The sequence below is a fragment of the Heterodontus francisci genome, chromosome 13, assembly GCF_036365525.1.
Source record: "Heterodontus francisci isolate sHetFra1 chromosome 13, sHetFra1.hap1, whole genome shotgun sequence".
NCBI lineage: Eukaryota > Metazoa > Chordata > Chondrichthyes > Heterodontiformes > Heterodontidae > Heterodontus > Heterodontus francisci.
In genome coordinates this window covers 118767341-118784651 of record NC_090383.1, presented here as the reverse complement: position 1 = coordinate 118784651, position 17311 = coordinate 118767341, and the positions used below count along the sequence as shown (strand labels likewise).

The window sequence follows — 17311 nt, the reverse complement described above, 5'->3', positions numbered from 1 at the left end:
ACTCCACATGCTTTGATTCTGTTATATTTATATAGCGTCTTTCACATAGTAAAGTGTTCCAAGGAGCATTATCAAACAAAATATGACACTGAGCCACACAAGGGGATATTAGGACAGAAGACCCAAAGTTTGGTCAAAGGGATCGGTTTTAAAGGAGCAGAACAGTAGTGGCGCAGTGGTTATCACTGCAGCCTCACAGCTCCAGCGACCCGGGTTTAATTGTGGGTACTGCCTGTGCGGAGTTTGTAAGTTCTCCCTGTGACTGCGTGGGTTTTAGCCGGGTGCTCCGGTTTCCTCCCACAGCCAAAGACTTGCAGGTTGATGGGTAAATTGGCCATTATAAATTGCCCCTAGTGTAGGTAGGTGGTAGGAGAATTGTGGGGATGTGGTAGGAATATGGGATTAGTATAAATGGGTGGTTGATGGTCGGCACAGACTCAGTGGGCCGAAGGGCCTGTTTCGGTGCTGTACCTCTAATGAAATAAATAAAGGAGGAAGGTGAGATAGGGAGGCTGAGAGGTTTATGGAGAGAACATGAGTTCAGGAGCTTGGAAGCTGAAGGCACAGCCACCAATAGTAGAGCAATTAAAATGCCCCAGAGACCAGGATTAGAGGGATGCAGGTATCTCAGAGGGTTGTCGGGCTGGAGAAGATTACAGAGATAGGAAGGGCCAAGGCCATGGAGGAACCTGAAAACAAGGATGAGAATTTTAATATTGAGGCATTTCTCAACCGGAAGTCAGTATAGATCAGCGAGCACTGGGGTGATGGGTGAACAAGACTTGGTGCGAGATAAGACATGGGCAGCAGTTTTAGATGACCTCAAGTTTACGGGGGATAAAATGTGGGAGGCCTGCCAGGAGTGTGTTGGAATAGTCTGAGGTTCCAAAGGTATGGATGAGGGTTTCAGCAGCAGATGAGCTGAGGTGGAATCGGGCAACATGACATAGATGGAAATATTTGATTATAGTGATGGTCAGATGCTCATTGCGGGATAAAATATGACACCAAGGTTGCAAACAGTTTTGTTCAGCTTCAGACAGAGGAAACAAACCAAATAGAACAAAATAAACTTACCCAATCAAATCATAATGATGATCTTACACTTCTAACGTTGTGGGTTTCATTTTTAATCTGTGAGTTTAACAAAGTCTAAACTTTGAAATAAATGCCTTGATTTAAAAGATTTGCCGGTTTATATTATTATAAGAAGGCAATGATCCCTTTAATAAAGACGGGACGAAATCCCTTGACTGTGGGTGGGCGGAACCCAGTTTGCTGGGTGTGCTCTCTCCTGATTGGCTAGGCCGGGAGAGAGGTTCGTGATTGGATAGTGTGGCAGCCAATCAGATGTTTGGTGACGAAATTCAAACGTGTCGGAGCGGCGGCAGCTCAGGCTGAGCAGAGCGGGAACGGGGAGAGAGCCCGCCCGGGGAGAGCGCTGGGCCGGAGCCGGGGGAGAGACCGATGGGTGAGTATCGGTGGTTCCTGTTTATTCATTTTTCCCCCCACCCGAGGGCAGTCTTTCCCGGGTTGCTGGCGGGAGTTGGGGCTGCTGGTTTGGTGGGGGGAACTGGAGTTGGTGGTGTGGGGGAACTGGGGCTGCTGGTTGGTGGTGGGGGGGGGGAGGAGAACTGGGGCTGCTGGTTTTGGGGGGGGGAAGAACTGGGGTTGCTGGTTTGGTGGGGGGAACTGGGGTTGCTGGTGGGGGAGGGGGGGAAGAACTGGAGTTGGTGTGGGGGAACTGGGGCTGCTGGTTGGTGGTGGGGGGGGGGAGGAGAACTGGGGCTGCTGGTTTGGGGGGGGGAACTGGAGTTGGTGGTGTGGGGGAACTGGGGCTGCTGGTTGGTGGTGGGGGGGAGGAGAACTTGGGCTGCTGGTTTGGGGGGGGGGAACTGAGGCTGCTGGTGGGGGGACGGGGGAACTGGGGCTGCTGTGGGGGAGGGGGGGGAAGAACTGGAGTTGGTGGTGTGGGGGAACTGGGGCTGCTGGTGGGGTGGGGGGAGCGGAGGAACAGGCTGCTGGTGGGGGTTGGCTCTGTGGGGATCGGGCTGCGGATCTGGATTTTAAGCGCGGAGTCGGGGAGGAAGCTCCCGCCGTTTTCGCGCTCATTCCCAAACTCAACCAACTCATTAACTTATTAATGAAACCGGGTGACCGATACCAGGCCGCGCTGCGGGAACTTTCAAACTAACAAGATCAAGTCAACGGGGAGGAGGATTTAATTCCTGTTCCCCAGAGTCAGTCCACGTTGCTGCGGCATTCCCATGAGGCTGTTCCGAGAGCCACTTGTGCTTTAATATTGAAGCAAAGTCTCTGGTTAACTTGCATTTAACACCAGTCTTAAAGTTACGGGTTGTACTGGCAACTTTTGCATTGTTTGAAGCAACTTTGAGTCGGGGATTAGACACAGTATGATCAGTGTGTCTTTTCACAGTTTTATTCCAGAAACTTCCTTCCCTCTCTCCTTTTGCTCTCTCTTTCCCATTCTCCAAAAAAAGCTATTTTTTGTGAGATTAGTGCTTGCTTGATTTGTTACCGTGTGCTATTACTTCCTGTATGACTGCAGAACAGTATGATGAAATGCTGGCCTCGAACTCGAGGGCTGAAAATCAAAAGGGGGGGAAGGAAGTTGTACTTGCCCTGTATAAAACTCTGGTCCAACTCCATCTGGGGTAACTGTCCAGTCTGGGCACCACACCACAGGAAGGATATATTGCCCTTGGAGGGGATGCAGTGCAGATTCACCAGAATGATACTCGGTTGTACAGGGTTAAATTATCAGGGCAGGTTTGGTTTGTTTACCCTGGAGTTTGGAAATTTAGGAGGTGATTCAATGAAGATGCTTAAAATGATGGAAGAATTTGATAGAGTAGAGAGAAGTTATTTCTCCTCTGGTTTGGGGCCTCGGGGTGGACAAGTCCAGAACAAGGGGACATAACCTTAAAAATTAAAGATAGGACATTCAAGAGTGATGTTAGGAAGCACATCAAAGGGTTCTGTAAATCTGCAATCTCTTCCCCAACCCCCCTCCCAAAAAAAGTCTGGATACTGGGGGGTCAAGACTTAAGTTGATAGAATTTTATTGAATAAGGGGTATCAAGAGATATGGAACTGAGCTGGGCAAATGGCATTGAGGTGCAGATCAGAAATGATCTCATTGAATGACAGTACAGCCTCGAGGGGCTAATGGCCTGTTTCTATGTTCCTATTCAGAAGTCAACATGTAGCAGGTAAACCCCATTTCTAATTGTACAAGATTTAATCCCATTTAGAGGGTGTGAATGGGATCCTCAATGTATTGCCTGATGCGTACTCCCGCGTGGAGAGCTTAGGGCCAGCTTACTGTCGGGTTGATGGTCCCTTAGATGATTTTAACCGGTGTTTTGGAGAGTGATGTGATAGCTAAAGTAAAAGCAAAATACTGCGGATGCTGGAAATCTGAAACAAAAACAAGAAATGCTGGATTCACTCAGCAGGTCTGGCAGCATCTGTGGAAAGAGAAGCAGAGTTAACGTTTCGGGTCCGAAGAAGGGTCACTGACCCGAAACGTTAACTCTGCTTCTCTTTCCACAGATGCTGCCAGACCTGCTGAGTGAATCCAGCATTTCTTGATAGCTAAAGTGCCACTTAGGGAAGAGGGGAGGTCAGAGTTCGATATGGCTCTTGCCTCTGATCGATAGCCAATGGTTTCTGCTGGATAGTGTCTGTCACTGCCAGGAAGGGATGTAACATTGTACCCCTCCAACCCTCCGATATCTGCCCCCTCCAATTCTGGCCTCTTGCAAATCCCCTATTCCCATCGCTGCACCGTGCCTTCAGCTGCAAAGCTGGTAAGCCCTGGAATTCCCTCCCGAAACTTCTCCTTTATACCTCTCCCCCTTTAAGACACCCCTTAAAACCTACCTCTTTGACCAAGCTTTTGGTCACCTGTTCTAACATCTCATGTGGCTCGGTGTTAAATTCATTTGATGATGCTCCTACGCTGAAGAAATGATCAAACTTGCATTTATATAGCACCTGTCAGGAAATCCTAAAGCGCTTTGCAGCCATTGAAGCACTTCTCAAATGTAGTCACTGTTGTAAAGCACAAAACACAGCAGAAAATTGGTGCACAGCAAGCTCCTGTGAGGAGCAATGTGATAATGACCTGATCTGTTAGTGATGTTGGTTGAGGGATAAATATTGACCAGGACGTCAGAACTATTACTACAAATAGTGGCCATGAGATCTTTTACATCCACCTTAGGGGGCAGACAGGGCCTTGGTCTAATCTCCTGCAAATGTCAGCACCTCTGGCGTTGCGGCACTGCCGCAGTACTGCACTGTAGTGTCAGCCTAGATTGTGCTCATGTCTCTCGAATTGGGCTTAAACACACAATGTTCTGACTTGGTGAGAGTGCTACCCACTGAGCTACAGCTGACACCCTCCCTACGTGAGCTATCCCTAACTTTGGCCTATGATTGATCATCACAATACCCTATTCTAACAAGCTGTCAATTGGTCAAGCATTTAGTTGACATTCTCTCCATTAAATTTTATATGAAATATTCATTTAAACTATGTTTATTTTCAGTTTCGGTGTTACGAGAAGCTGCTGAGGAGATTGTGATGACTGCACCTCTCGATCCCTTTGACATGAGGTACAGCAGTTGCGCCAGCCACCTATCCCCCTGTCCGCACAGTACATTGAGCAGGACCCGTTCTGCTGGCGGCGATAAAGTGGAGACGCGTTCTCGGAAGGCAGGCAGCCAGCAGCAGGACTCAGACTGTCCCGACCATCACCGCTGCACACAGTCTCCAGACTTCTGCAGCGATGCCAGAATCAGATCCTCCACTGCAGATGAGCGGAGTGGTGCCGTGCCGGCCAAACACAATCCTCACCATAAACTAGCAGGCTGCTCTTGTGGCCCCTCTGATTGTGACCCCACCTTGTCTCAGGATAGTGGCTACCAGTCTCAGGACAGTGGTTACTTTTCTCTGCTGAATCAGTCCCCTCTCCCAGTTGAGGACAAAGGGAATCTTGTGCTAGATGATGATCACAGAACTAGGGACCCTCCTGAAGGCCAAGCGTGCGATGGGGAGCAGCCTCAGGAATGGACTTCAGGAGATGAAGAGGATTCTGCAGTCGTTGTGCCTACACACAGTGTGGTGGAGGGTCCCAGACTCGAGGCAAAGCCTGTAAGCCCACGTAAGAAGCAACTTGCATTTGCCAAGTGGCAACTGTTGCCAGCCCTGCAAGTGGGGTGGGCAGTCTGCCAGAGTATGGGCCGTGTGAAAGGCAGGCTCAGTGTTGACAAGTCCCTGCTCAAGGAAACGTTACAGGGTCAAGTCTTCAGCATCGAGAACCTCATCGGCAGGAAGATGGGGCTTGAATATGTGGACATTTGGAAGGAGCTTTCAGTTCGAGGTTTCCCTGAGCTTCTGAAAAAAATGCTGAGGCTTCTGTCTGGCGTGGACCTACTGAAGTAAGTTCCATGTCCTAGTCTACTCTTGCTCAACCCCTGTGTATTATGTTGTATAGAACATTGCTTAGACTGCACTTGGAGTACTCTGCACAGGTCTGATCTATATTACAATAAGGATATAGATGGTATGTTGGATGATATTGGTGGTAAGGATGATATTGAACTGAAAAGTTATACTCGTCAGGAAAAGTTGAACAGGCTGGGGCTGATATCTCTAGAAAAGAGAAGGCTGGGGTGGTGATGAAATGGTGGCCCTTAAAATTAGGGAAGGGTAGACAAAGAGGCGATCTCTCCACTTGCAGGTGAGACCAGAATAAGGGGCCTTAAATGTAAAGTTTGTCACTAATAAATCCAATAGGGAATTCAAGAAAAACTTCTTTACCCATGCATCGGTGCAGACTCGATGGGCCGAAGGGCCTCTTCTGCACTGTATTATTCTGTGAGGGTGAGAATGTGGAACTTGCTACCACGGGGGGAGGTTAAGATGAATAGCGTAGATGCATTTCAGGGGAAGCTGAATAAGTGCACATGAGAGAAAGGTATGGAGAATATGCTAGATTTACAGGCAGTAGAGTGGGAGGAGGCTCCTATGGAGCATAAACACCAGAATGAGCCACTTGGGCCGAATGGCCTGTTTCTGTGCTGTGGATTTTTTTTATGTTTGTGGCATTTTTGGAAAGGGAAATAAACTAGTTTCTTTGAGAGCATCAACAGTCAACCATCTGATGTAAGACATGAGATCAGATTGAGCAGTGGGAGGATCCATTCTCTGGGCAATGTCTCCTGAACCATTTGTATTTGTACAAATACATTACTGAGGCAGTGCAGAGGGAGCTTCAGCCTGCATCAGAGCTGTGACATGCCCAAGAAACTTGAGCGCATGATCTAGACTGACATTCCAGTGCAGTACTGAAGGAGCACTGCCCTGTTGGAGGGGGCAGTGGCACTGGGGGTGTGCTGCCTGTCGGGGATTGGAGGGGTGGGGGGGATGTGCTGACCTTTTGGGCAGTGGCGGGAGCAGCAGTGCTGAAGGAGTTCCCGTCTCTCAGTTTCTCTGACAACGCGCCGATATTCTCCTTGCACCCAACTGCTCTGGTACAGTCAGCTATTTTGGAAGGGAGTAGGAGCTGATGTGGACTAATTTGTCTAGGGACTGCCCTCCATTGATTGGCTAAACAGCAGCTTTGGGGCTTGTTTGGGGTGTGTGTGACCCTGCACTTCTCGGAACTGGATCCACTCCAGTCAGCCCATCCCTGCACCTTGTCTTGTGGAAAAGCTGAGAGGGAGAGGATCTCTTTGAGGTTGCCATATTGGTTCACTTGAAGTCCCATCACCATTTGTAAAGCTGCAATGACTGAAACAGTACCTTTCATTGTTCTTTCTCGACAGCTGTGTGAAGGTGAGCAAGACATGGAGGAGGATTATTTTTGACGATAAAACAGCAAGCCAGATCTTGAAGTCTTCCCGTTTACGAAGAGTAAGTCAAATGTTTCGTCCATTCCTGTGAATCTTGGTGTCGTTTACAGAATGGGCTTGGGACTGCAGGTTGACAATCTATGGTAGTACATAAGTGCTGGTACAGAAGTAGGAGCAGGAGTGGGCCATTCGGCCCGTCTGCCTGCTCTGCCAAGAAAGATCATGGCTGATCTTCTACCTCAACTCTATTGTCCCACCCTATCCCATAACCCTAGATTCCCTTTGTGTCCTGAAATTTATCGATCTCAGTTGTGAATATACTCAACGACTGAGCATCCACAACTCTGGGGTAGAGAATTCCGAAGGTTTTCAACCGTCTTGAGTGAAGAAATTTCTTCTCATTTCAGTCCTAAGTGGCCTGCCTCTCATCCTGAAATTGTGACCCTAGGTTTTAGATTCTGCATCCAGGTGAAGCTGCCTCTCAGTGTCAAACCCTCTAAGAATTTTAGATGCAACATTCAGTGAAGTCTCTTCCTCATGAGGTGACTTGAGCATGTGGCTTCTTTTTTTTTGCATAAACCACTGTCCCTTGATGCCAGTTGGCAGGTAACTTGTAGCTTAGAGAGAAACTATTTCCTCTGGGTGAGCCCAGAACAGGGCACCATAATCTTGTATAAAAGCAAAATACTGCAGATACTGGAAATCTGAAATAAAAACAAGAAATGCTGGAAATGCTCAGCAGGTCTGGCAGCATCTGTGGAGAGAGAAGCAGAGTTAATGTTTCAGGCCAGTGAATGGTCACAGTCCTGATGAAGGGTAACTGACCTGAAACGTTAACTCTGCTTCTCTCGCCGCAGATGCTGCCAGACCTGCTGAGTATTTCCAGCATTTCTTGTCTTTATGCCATAATCTTCTAGTTAGAGCCAGGGGTGACATCAGGAAGTGGTTCTTCACACAAAGGTTAGTGGAAATCAGGAACACTTTGGGCCCCCACCCCCGCCCCCAAAAGACTGCGGATGCTGGGGAATAATTGGAGCTTTCAAGACTGAGATCAATAGATTTTTGTTGGGGAAGGGATATGGAGCAAAGGCAAAAGGAGTTGAGATGCCGATTAGTCATAATCTAATTGAATGAAGAGACTGGAGGGGTGAAAGGCCTCTCCTGTTAAAGCCTGGCTCGGGTATAAAAGTAAAACCCGACCACTGCCAACCCAACCCAGGCCCAAGTCCTTCAATTTTTTTTTTATGCCCTACCCAACCCGAAAATATCAAATGCCGACCCAAAAGTATCAACCATGTTATTAGTACAGAAACAAATTGCGTCAAAACATAGATTCAAAACAAAACCTGACCACACCCGACCCGAGCCCGAATGCTGGACTCTAGATATAAACCCCAGCCGACCCAACCTGAACCCGACACGCGGTCGGGTCGGGGCTGCCAGGCTTTAACTCCAGTCCCACAGCTGTATTCCTCAATGGTATTTATTTTTCTTTGTCCTGTTGTGTTTTGCTAAGTTGCTGCATTGTTTTTTTTTTAACCAGTGTTTCCTTTTTCCATGTAATAGCAGATATCTGCTGCTGACTTGCTGAGTGATGCAGGCACTCGCCGGAACACGGTTTCCCGAGGAGTGCTTTCTTCTGTGCAGTGTGTGGGTCTGCATTCCTCTCAGAAAAGCTCAACTCAGCCCTCCAGTCCGGCCAAGTTGAGCAGCGCTTCCCAAAAAAGCATCCGGCATCAACAGGTAACTTTATTTTCCACTATGTTTTGTGTGAAGAAGATCTACCTGATTTCACTCCTCACTGGCCTGCGTCTAATTTTAAGGATATGCCCCCTTGTTCTGGACTCCCCCACCAGTGGAAATGTGTATCTTTGTATCTACTATATAAATCCCTCTTTTACTTTTAAACATCTCAATCCGATCACTCGTCAGCCTTCTAAACTCCGGCAATGCAAGCCTAGTGCCATAACCTGTCATTGTAATTTAACCCTTGAGCTCTGTATCTATCTGATGAATCTGTACTGCACCACTTCTAACTCCAGTGGGAGTCTGACCTGGGCTTTCTACAACTTGATCATCACTTCCTCCCCATTACAGACGGAGCTGCTTTGTATTACACCTGGTGTGTGGGTGGGGGGGGCAGGTTTTCTTTTGAATGTCAAAAGACAGGGTGAACCTGTCCATGGGTGCAGTCCCTGCTAGAGCACCTTGAACTTTCAAGGAAGAGAAGACTTGCATTTATGTAGCACCTTTCGCGACCACTGGATGTCTCTGTGTTTTTACAGCCAGTGAAGTATTTTTTGAAGTGTAGTCACTTGTAATGTAGGATGCACAGCAGTCAATTTGCACACAGCAAACTCCAATGTGATAATGACCAAATAATCTCTCTTTCCTGATGATGATTGAGGGATAAATATTGGCCAGGATACTGGGGATGAGGTGGGGTGGTGTGGAAGCTCCTCTGCTCTTCGAAATGGTGCCATGGGACCTTTTACATCCACCTGAGTAAGCAGATGGAGGCTTGGTTTAACGTCTCATCAGAAAGACGGCACCTTCAACAGTGCAGCACTCCTTTAGTACTGCATTGGAGTATCTGCCTTGACTTTTGTGCTCAAGCCCTGTAGTGGGACTTGAACCCGGAACCTTGTGACTCATTTGAGAGTGCTACCAACTGAGCCACAGCTGACCCACATTATGCATGGGGAGGGGTTGTCTTGAGAGGTCAACGGTTCCTCTTCCTCATCTTTGTTCCATCTTTCCTCGTATCTCATTTGTGTTTTAAACTTGCCGTGACAATTTCCTTGGTTTTGAGCATGTTTAGAATTCGGTGTGTGTTTTCTCTCCCCAGCTCGTGAAGACACTTAAGTGGGACGAGACCCTCAAGACCTGCCCCATGTGTGCCTCATCGGCCAAGTATTTGCCTTCCCAGCAAAGGGCGATCTGCAGCAGGGAGAACTGCTCCTACGATTACTGCTCATTGTGTTTCTGTGCCTTTCATGGGTCAAAGGACTGCGGTTCGCGCCATTTCAAAAACAGCTCCAAGATACAGCCACAAGCGGGGAGCAAAAAGAGCAAGCGGAACTTAAAGCGATTGTGACGAAAGAGAGAGTAAATATAAATATATTTTTGTTTCTCCATTAGAAGAAAAGATATTTCAGGAAAAATAAATTGTTTTAAGACAATTTTATGGAAAATTGTGAGCTGCGGTTTTATTTAAAAATCCAGATGGTGTTTAAAAACTTAAAAAATATATATATCTATAATATACCAAAATGTGTAATTGCAGAATGAGCATATCACACATTTTATTAGTGTAAAATTATGAGGTAAATTGTAGTTTTGTGATTTATAATAAGCTGTATATATATTTATATAACTGACACATGACATTGAAGATTCTGTCTGGCTCATTGCTCAATGTTTCCAGAGTCGATGTGTAGTTTCTGTTGTCCATTTGCTATCCTTTTTAGAGTCTTTATATTGTAAATTATTTCCAGAGTTATATTACTGTCCTTTTTCACGTGTAATGTATTCACTGTTTAATAAATGCATGGAAACCTTTAGCTGCTGTGGAACTTTATTTTGAAACGGAAGCAGGTTGTCATTGCTGCTGAGAGAGGTGGAGAAAGTGGGGTAAATTAGGGGTGGGGTAATGATTGGGTCAGTGCTAGCCTGGAACAGGGGAGGTGACATGAATTAGGGCAGGGTGATCCTGGGGCTTTCAAGAATGCTGGGGTCACAAAGGGCTGAGAAGACCAAAGCAGATAGAGATCTGCACGGTATTGAGTTCCTTGGGATGTTTGAGGCAGCAGGAGCGACTCACCTAGAATACCTTTAGCGACTTAAATCTGTATCACTAAAATAGTGATCCCTGAGCCATCAAGTCTTTGGGACAGAAAGTGGCTGTTCAGCTTCTCAGGGCTGATCTGTATCATAACTCCATCAACCTGCCTTTTCTCCATATCCCAGGCTTAAAAATGTCAATTGATCCACAGTCTTTTTGGGGAAAGAGTTAGTGTGAAGAAGTGCTTCCTGAATTCAGTAGTGAATGGCCTAGCTCCAATTTTAAGCCTGTTCCCCTTTTGTTTTCTCTCTCTCTTCCCCTGCCACCTACCCAGCCCCATCAGTTGAAATAGTTTCTCTGTATAAACTCTTTGAATCCGTCTAACGTTTTATACACCTCGATCAGATCACCCCTCGACTTTCTATAGGAATGCAAACATATTTCTATGCTGATGTGACATAAGCACATTTTCGATCAGGAAGATAAGTGAAAATGTTTCCTGAGTTATTTTACTGTCCCTTTTTCATGTGTCGTTATTGCCTATAATAAATGCATGGAAACCTTTAGCTTACTGTAGAACATTTATTTTTGAAATCTAAGCAGGTTATCATTGATGCCGTGAGGGCTGGAGAAAGTGGGACAAATTAGTGGTGGGGTAGTGATAGGGTCAGTACTAGCCTGGGACGGGGGAGGTGGTGTGAATTAGGGCAGGGTGAGCCTGGGACTTTCAAGAACGCTAGGGTCATGAACGGGTGAGAAGACCAAGGCCGTTAGAGAATAGCACAGTGTTGAGGCCCTTGGGATATTTAGGGGCAGCTGGAGTAAATATAAGCTAGTTCAGAACAAGGGGGCATGAACTTAAAATTAGAGCAAGGCGGTTCAGGGTAATGGAAATCTCTAACTCTCTTCCCTCATGGTTGTGGATGCTGGGTTGATAATTGATAAATCTATCCACCTCCGTTTTGAAATTTTGTTGGTTAAGGATATTGAGGGATAAGAAGTGGATTAATGGAATTAAGATCCAGAGCAACCATGGTCAAATTGAATGAGTTAGGCTTGAGGAGCTGAAAGGCTTTTTTCCTGATCCATTGTACAAACTTAAATTTAACCTGCCTGTTTTTGGTAGAAATGTGTGCATGTGTTATGGGTGCAATCTGTTGTCCAGTGCCTGTTTTCATCCATCTCAGACTGCCAGTAAATTTTGACACTCCCAGAGGTATCCTATAAATCTTCAGAGGGAAGTTAATAGTCAACCATGTTGGTGTGGGTCAGGGGTCATGGGCCCAGGCTGGGTAAGAACGGCAGGTTCCCTTCCAGCAGGGACTTGGTGAACCAGTTGGGTTTTTACAACAATCTGACAGCTTCATGCTCACTTTTACTGGCACCAGATTTTTTTTTTTAAACAATTCAAATTCTAAACTCGCATGGTGGGGCTTATACCCATGTTTTCTTTGTCCAGTAATCCAGACTTCCTAATAAAATGCAGTAGGCCTAATGTTAATGTAATACACCATCTAGTCACCAGATGTCACCCCATTATAGTTTAGAAAAAGCAGTTTTGCTGCAATGTAGTGTAGATTTTCTCATCTGTACAACTTTAACACCTTATGGTGACTGAAATAAATAATTGGGGTTCCTGCTGGGATTAAAATTACATCAATCATGGGTACAGATTTAAGCAACATTTCACCCCATCTGTCTGAAACATCCCAAGTGCATCACATAACAGATTGCTGTCAATTACTGTAACTTGCAGCAGCTTATTTGCACAAGCAAGATTCCACAAGCAGAAGTGAGATGAATGACCAATTAGCCTAGTCATATTAGTTGAGGGTTAAATATTGACCAGGACACTGGGGGGGGGGAGCTCTCCTATTCTTCAAATAGTGCCATGAGATAAGAATATAAGAAAGAGGAGCAGGAGTAGACCATTTGGCCCTTCAAGCCTGCTCCGCCATTCAATATGATTATCGCTGATCTATCTCAACTGCACTTTCCCATACTGTACCCATATTCCTTAATTTCCTTAGTATTCAAAAAAATCTATTCATCTCAAACTTGAATTTACTGATCAGCTGAGCATCCACAGCTTCTGGAGTAAAGAATTCCAAGGATTCGCAACACTTTGAAGAAATTTCTCTTCATCATAGTCTTAAACGGCCAACCTCTTATTCTGATACTGATGTTTTACATCCACCTGAGAGGGAAGTGGGAGCCTAAACACAGAAACATAGAAAATAGGAGCAGGAATAGGCCATTCGGCCCTTTGAGCCTGCTCCGCCATTCATTGTGATCATGGCTGATCATCCAACTCAGTAACCTGTTCCCGCTTTCGCCCCATCCCCTTTGATCCCTTTAGACCCAAGAGCTATATCTAATTCCTGCTTGAAAACATACAATGTTTTGGCCTCAACTGCTTTCTGTGGTCGCGAATTCCACAGGCTCACCACTCTGGGTGAAGAAATTTCTCCTCATCTCAGTCCTGATTAACATCCAAAAAAATGCCACCTCCTGGGAGAGGCGAGAAACCAGAGAAATAGCCCTGCTTTAAGTAACAGGAGATAAATTAAGAATTACTTAGACATTGCACTGCCTGATTAACTGAGTACACTCTGATTTTGAAAGATAATTTTATTATCTTGGATGCAATCAACGTCTGAGTTTTGAAATCCGAAATAAAGATTAAGCTACAATTCAAACTTTACAAATTGTATCCATCATTTACTTGTAGGTTGTATCAATAACTGTGGGGCAATAATCTAGCAATAATACTGACTCAGGAATTGCAAGTACAAATTCAAATTTGTGGATGGCACCAAACTGGGGTGTCAGGAAAACATGCTCTGCAGAATGAGGAATTTAATTCATCGGTTGGAAACCTGCATTAAACTTAACAAGGAAAGCTGGAATCCGACATTTACATTTTAAAAAACTGGCAGCCAAGATAGCCACCACAATTTGCATTGTAATACCTCACATTCCAGGACATCAAAGTGGAGACACATGTCTAATAAGGCTCCCATCCAGGACAATGGCTTGGAGAGTTGAATAGATTATCCAGTGTCACCCTCATTAGCAGGACATTCAAAGCCATCTTGGAGAATTCACAAGTGGAGACGTACCTACCGGGGGTTAAACATTGACACAATATAACCGGAAAGAAATTTGCGCTTTAGACTTTGGACCTCATTAAAAAAAGTACTGTAAGAAACATGTGACTGTCTTCCCAGTCTGTGTAAAACTTGGAATTTTTGTTGCACACAGCAGACAAATGTTTGAGAGCCAACCCGTGCAAGACCCCGATGGGATCTCTCTCTCATAAGGAACCACAAATTCAGCCGGAAGACAACTGAATTACCAACCCCACAGACTGTATATTATTTTTACTTATTCTAATCCAACCCAAACTATTCTTCACTTTGTAACCTATCTGTGTGTGTGCGATTCTTGTGTGTGTGTGTGTGTGCGTAAAAGTTGGAGTGCAGTTTTGTTATTTTACATAGATTGGGTTTCGATATTAAGTACAATAAACTAACCTCTTTTAGTTTAAACTCAAGAAAACCTGTCCAATTGGTTCTTTTATAATCATAGCACATAAAGGATTAAACACTCACTGAATTGGTAAACGCATTCACTGTTTAAAGGGAACAAACCCTGTTGCGGTCAAATAAGGAGAGGGACAGGAGGGGATCCTTTCAACCCCTCCTCACCTGATCGTAACAGGAGGGTGTAGTTAATACTGAGGAAGACTGCGACTAAATATAAGAACACTCATTAGCATGCAGAATGGGCATGTAAATGCCAATGATTTGCAATAAGGTAAGTATGAGATGGCACATTTTGGTAGATAAAATAAGGAGGTGATATGCAGCTTGGAAAATAAGAGTAAATAGGATAAAGGAGCAAAGGGATCGAGGGATGCATATTCACAAATCATTAAAAGTAGCAATAAAAACAAGAAATGCTGGAATCACTCAGCAGGTCTGGCAGCATCTGTGGAAAGAGAAGCAGAGTTAACGTTTCGGGTCAGTGACCGATGAAGGCTCCGATGAAGGGTCACTGACCCGAAACGTTAACTCTGCTTCTCTTTCCACAGATGCTGCCAGACCTGCTGAGTGATTCCAGCATTTCTTGTTTTTATTTCAGATTTCCAGCATCCGCAGTATTTTGCTTTTATTAAAAGTAGCAATGCAGGTTAACAAGTACATAAAAAATAAACTGGTTAATCGCTGGAGGAATAGAATTGAAAAGCAGAGAAGTTGTGTTAAACTTATACAGAACTTTGGTTAGGCCACACTGTGTACAATTCTGGTCTTCATATTATTAACAAAGTATTTAAAGGCACTGGAGAAAGTGCAGGAAGAGATGTGCAAGGATGGTACCAAAACTGAGAGGTTATAACTATCAATTAAGACTGAACAGGCTGAGGTTATTTTCTCTAGAAAAGAGAGGGCTGAGATGTGACCTAATAGATAACATATAGATTATGAAAGGGGTAAATGTAGAGAAGATGTTTACACACGTGGAGGAGTCTAAATCTAACGGCTATAAATTTAAAAGTTATTAATAAATCCAATAGGGAATTCAGGAGAAACTTTTTACCCAGAGTGGTGAGAATGTGGGACTCGCTACCATTGTGTCTAGTTGAGAGAATAGCATTGATGCATTTAAGGGGAAGGTGCATGAGGGAGAAAGGAATAGAAGGATATGTTGGGATGAACAGGGTGGGATGAGGGTTGAGGGAGGGATGTTTAGGGTGGAGGGCTGAATATAGGATGGGGGTGGGATGTTGTGGGCGGAGGAGAGGTGTGCATAGTTTGGAAGGGGAGATATCAGAAAATTGTAATGATTGGTGTATTTTTCACTGTTTTGGAACAGAGGTTTCGTACCTGTCAATATTTTATGACACCATCACTACTTTAAGTGTATAGACAGCAAATTGTTCTCAAACAGTGCCCCCAGATGGAGTAAATATCCCTTAAAACTTCACAATAAGACTCATTAATTATTATTATTCATTTTGGGAATGTGGTTGTCACTGGCTAGGCCAGCATTTATTGCCCATCCCTAATTGCCCTTGAGAAGGTGGTGGTGAGCTGCCTTCTTAAACCGCTCCAGTCCATGTGATGTAGGTACACCCAAAGTGCTGTTCGGAAGGGAGTTCCAGGATTTTGACCCAGCAACAGTGAAGGAACAGTGATTTACTTCCAAGTCAGGACGGTGTGTGACTTGGAGGAGAACCTGCAGGTTGTGGTGTTCCCACATGCCTGCTGCCCTTGTCCTGCTAGGTGGTAGAGGTTGCGGGTTTGGACGCTGTTGTTTAAAGATGAAAATGTGACTAAAAGCTGAGTGCGATCTGTTTGTGTTTTATTTTTCTACCTCACGACTACAGATGGTGTTTGCTGATTGTAACAAAAGGTGAAGTTATTAGTTTCCTTTCTACCAGAGGCTGAGGACATTGCAATTTAAAATGATGCATCTTCCTTTCTAAAGCAAACCTTGATCCTTGCTGAGGTTTCACTTTTAATCATCCAAATCAGGTGCTCAGAGCATTAATGGATAACTGATGAATAAATGAAAGTGAGGGGGTTGAAGGAACGGTCACCAACAGTGTCACATTTTATTACACTTTCACCATTCATGGTGGAAATACAGCAACAAAATAATTCAGCGCAGGTGACTCACACAACAATGAGGAGTGGAAAATAAAAGGGAGGTGGTCATTGATTAGCACTTGGTGTATGTCCTTTCAGAATCCGTACAGAGACAGGAGGAGGCCATTCAGCCCCTCAAACTAATAAATTCAATAGGGAAGATGAAAGGGCTGAGATTTAGAGAACATTGATTTAAGGTAAATGGCAAAAGAACCAAAGGCGACATGAGGAAAAACTTTTTTATGCAGCGAGTGGTTAGGATCTGGAATGCACAGCCTGAGAGTGTGGTGGAGGCAGGTGTTATTGAGGCTTTCAAAAGGGGATGGATAATTTTCTGAAGAGAAAAGATTTGCAGGGCTACGGGAAAACAGTGGGGGAGTGGGACTACTGGGATTGTTCTTTGCAGAGAGCTGGCACAGACAAGATGGGCTGAATGGCCTTCTTCTAGAATCTATGATTCTATGGAATTCAAGAGAAGCTTCTTTACCCAGAAAGAGGTTAGAATTTGAAAGTCGCTACAGGCGAACAGCCTGGGTGCATTTAAGGGGAAGCTGGATAAACACATCAGGACGAAAGGAATAGGAGGATATGCTGATAGGATGAGATGAAGAGGGGTGGGAGAAGGCTTGTATGGAGCATAGACACTAGCATCGATCAGTTGGGCTGAATGGCCTTTCTCTGTGCTGTACATTCTATACAATTGTATGAGCCGACTCTGCCACTCAATGAGATCATGATTGATCTGCATCACAATTCCATTTACCCACTTTAGATCCCTTTGCCTTACCCTTACCTGACAAAAATCTATCCATTAGTAGCAGTTTGTTTGAAGTGTGATGTGTCATCATTTTTCTCTGTATTAACCGCGTCTCCTGCATTGTCTCATTGGTGTCTGAAGATTGGGTTTGAGGATCTGGAATAGAATGATGCTGACCCAGGATCTGTGAGGCTAAACTGCTAACCTTGGACTTGTCTCAGAAATGCCAGT

The 17311-nt window shown here is 45.0% G+C and overlaps 1 protein-coding gene across 3 annotated transcripts; it reads left to right on the top strand.

Annotated features, from left to right (window-relative positions):
- Positions 1-1243: 1243 nt before the first annotated feature.
- LOC137376638 (F-box only protein 5-like) lies at positions 1244-10432 on the top strand. 3 transcript variants are annotated; one of them, XM_068045576.1, is made up of 5 exons: positions 1244-1471; positions 4578-5469; positions 6859-6946; positions 8455-8628; positions 9734-10432. In XM_068045576.1, exons 1-5 carry the CDS (start codon positions 1468-1470, stop codon positions 9980-9982), a joined length of 1407 nt encoding a protein of 468 aa, XP_067901677.1. In that variant the 5' UTR covers positions 1244-1467; the 3' UTR covers positions 9983-10432. The 3 variants fall into 3 exon arrangements, with proteins under 3 accessions (XP_067901677.1, XP_067901676.1, XP_067901678.1); XM_068045575.1 differs by having other exon boundaries at positions 8452-8628; XM_068045577.1 differs by lacking the exon at positions 8455-8628.
- The last annotated feature ends 6879 nt before the right edge of the window (positions 10433-17311 follow it).

Bases quoted from the DNA above. Each gene is read 5' to 3' on its own strand.
- LOC137376638 (XM_068045575.1), top strand. The intron at 5,470-6,858 runs GTAAGTTCCATG...CTTTCTCGACAG, and splicing joins TCTGGCGTGGACCTACTGAA to CTGTGTGAAGGTGAGCAAGA. The intron at 6,947-8,451 runs GTAAGTCAAATG...TCCATGTAATAG, and splicing joins AGTCTTCCCGTTTACGAAGA to CAGATATCTGCTGCTGACTT.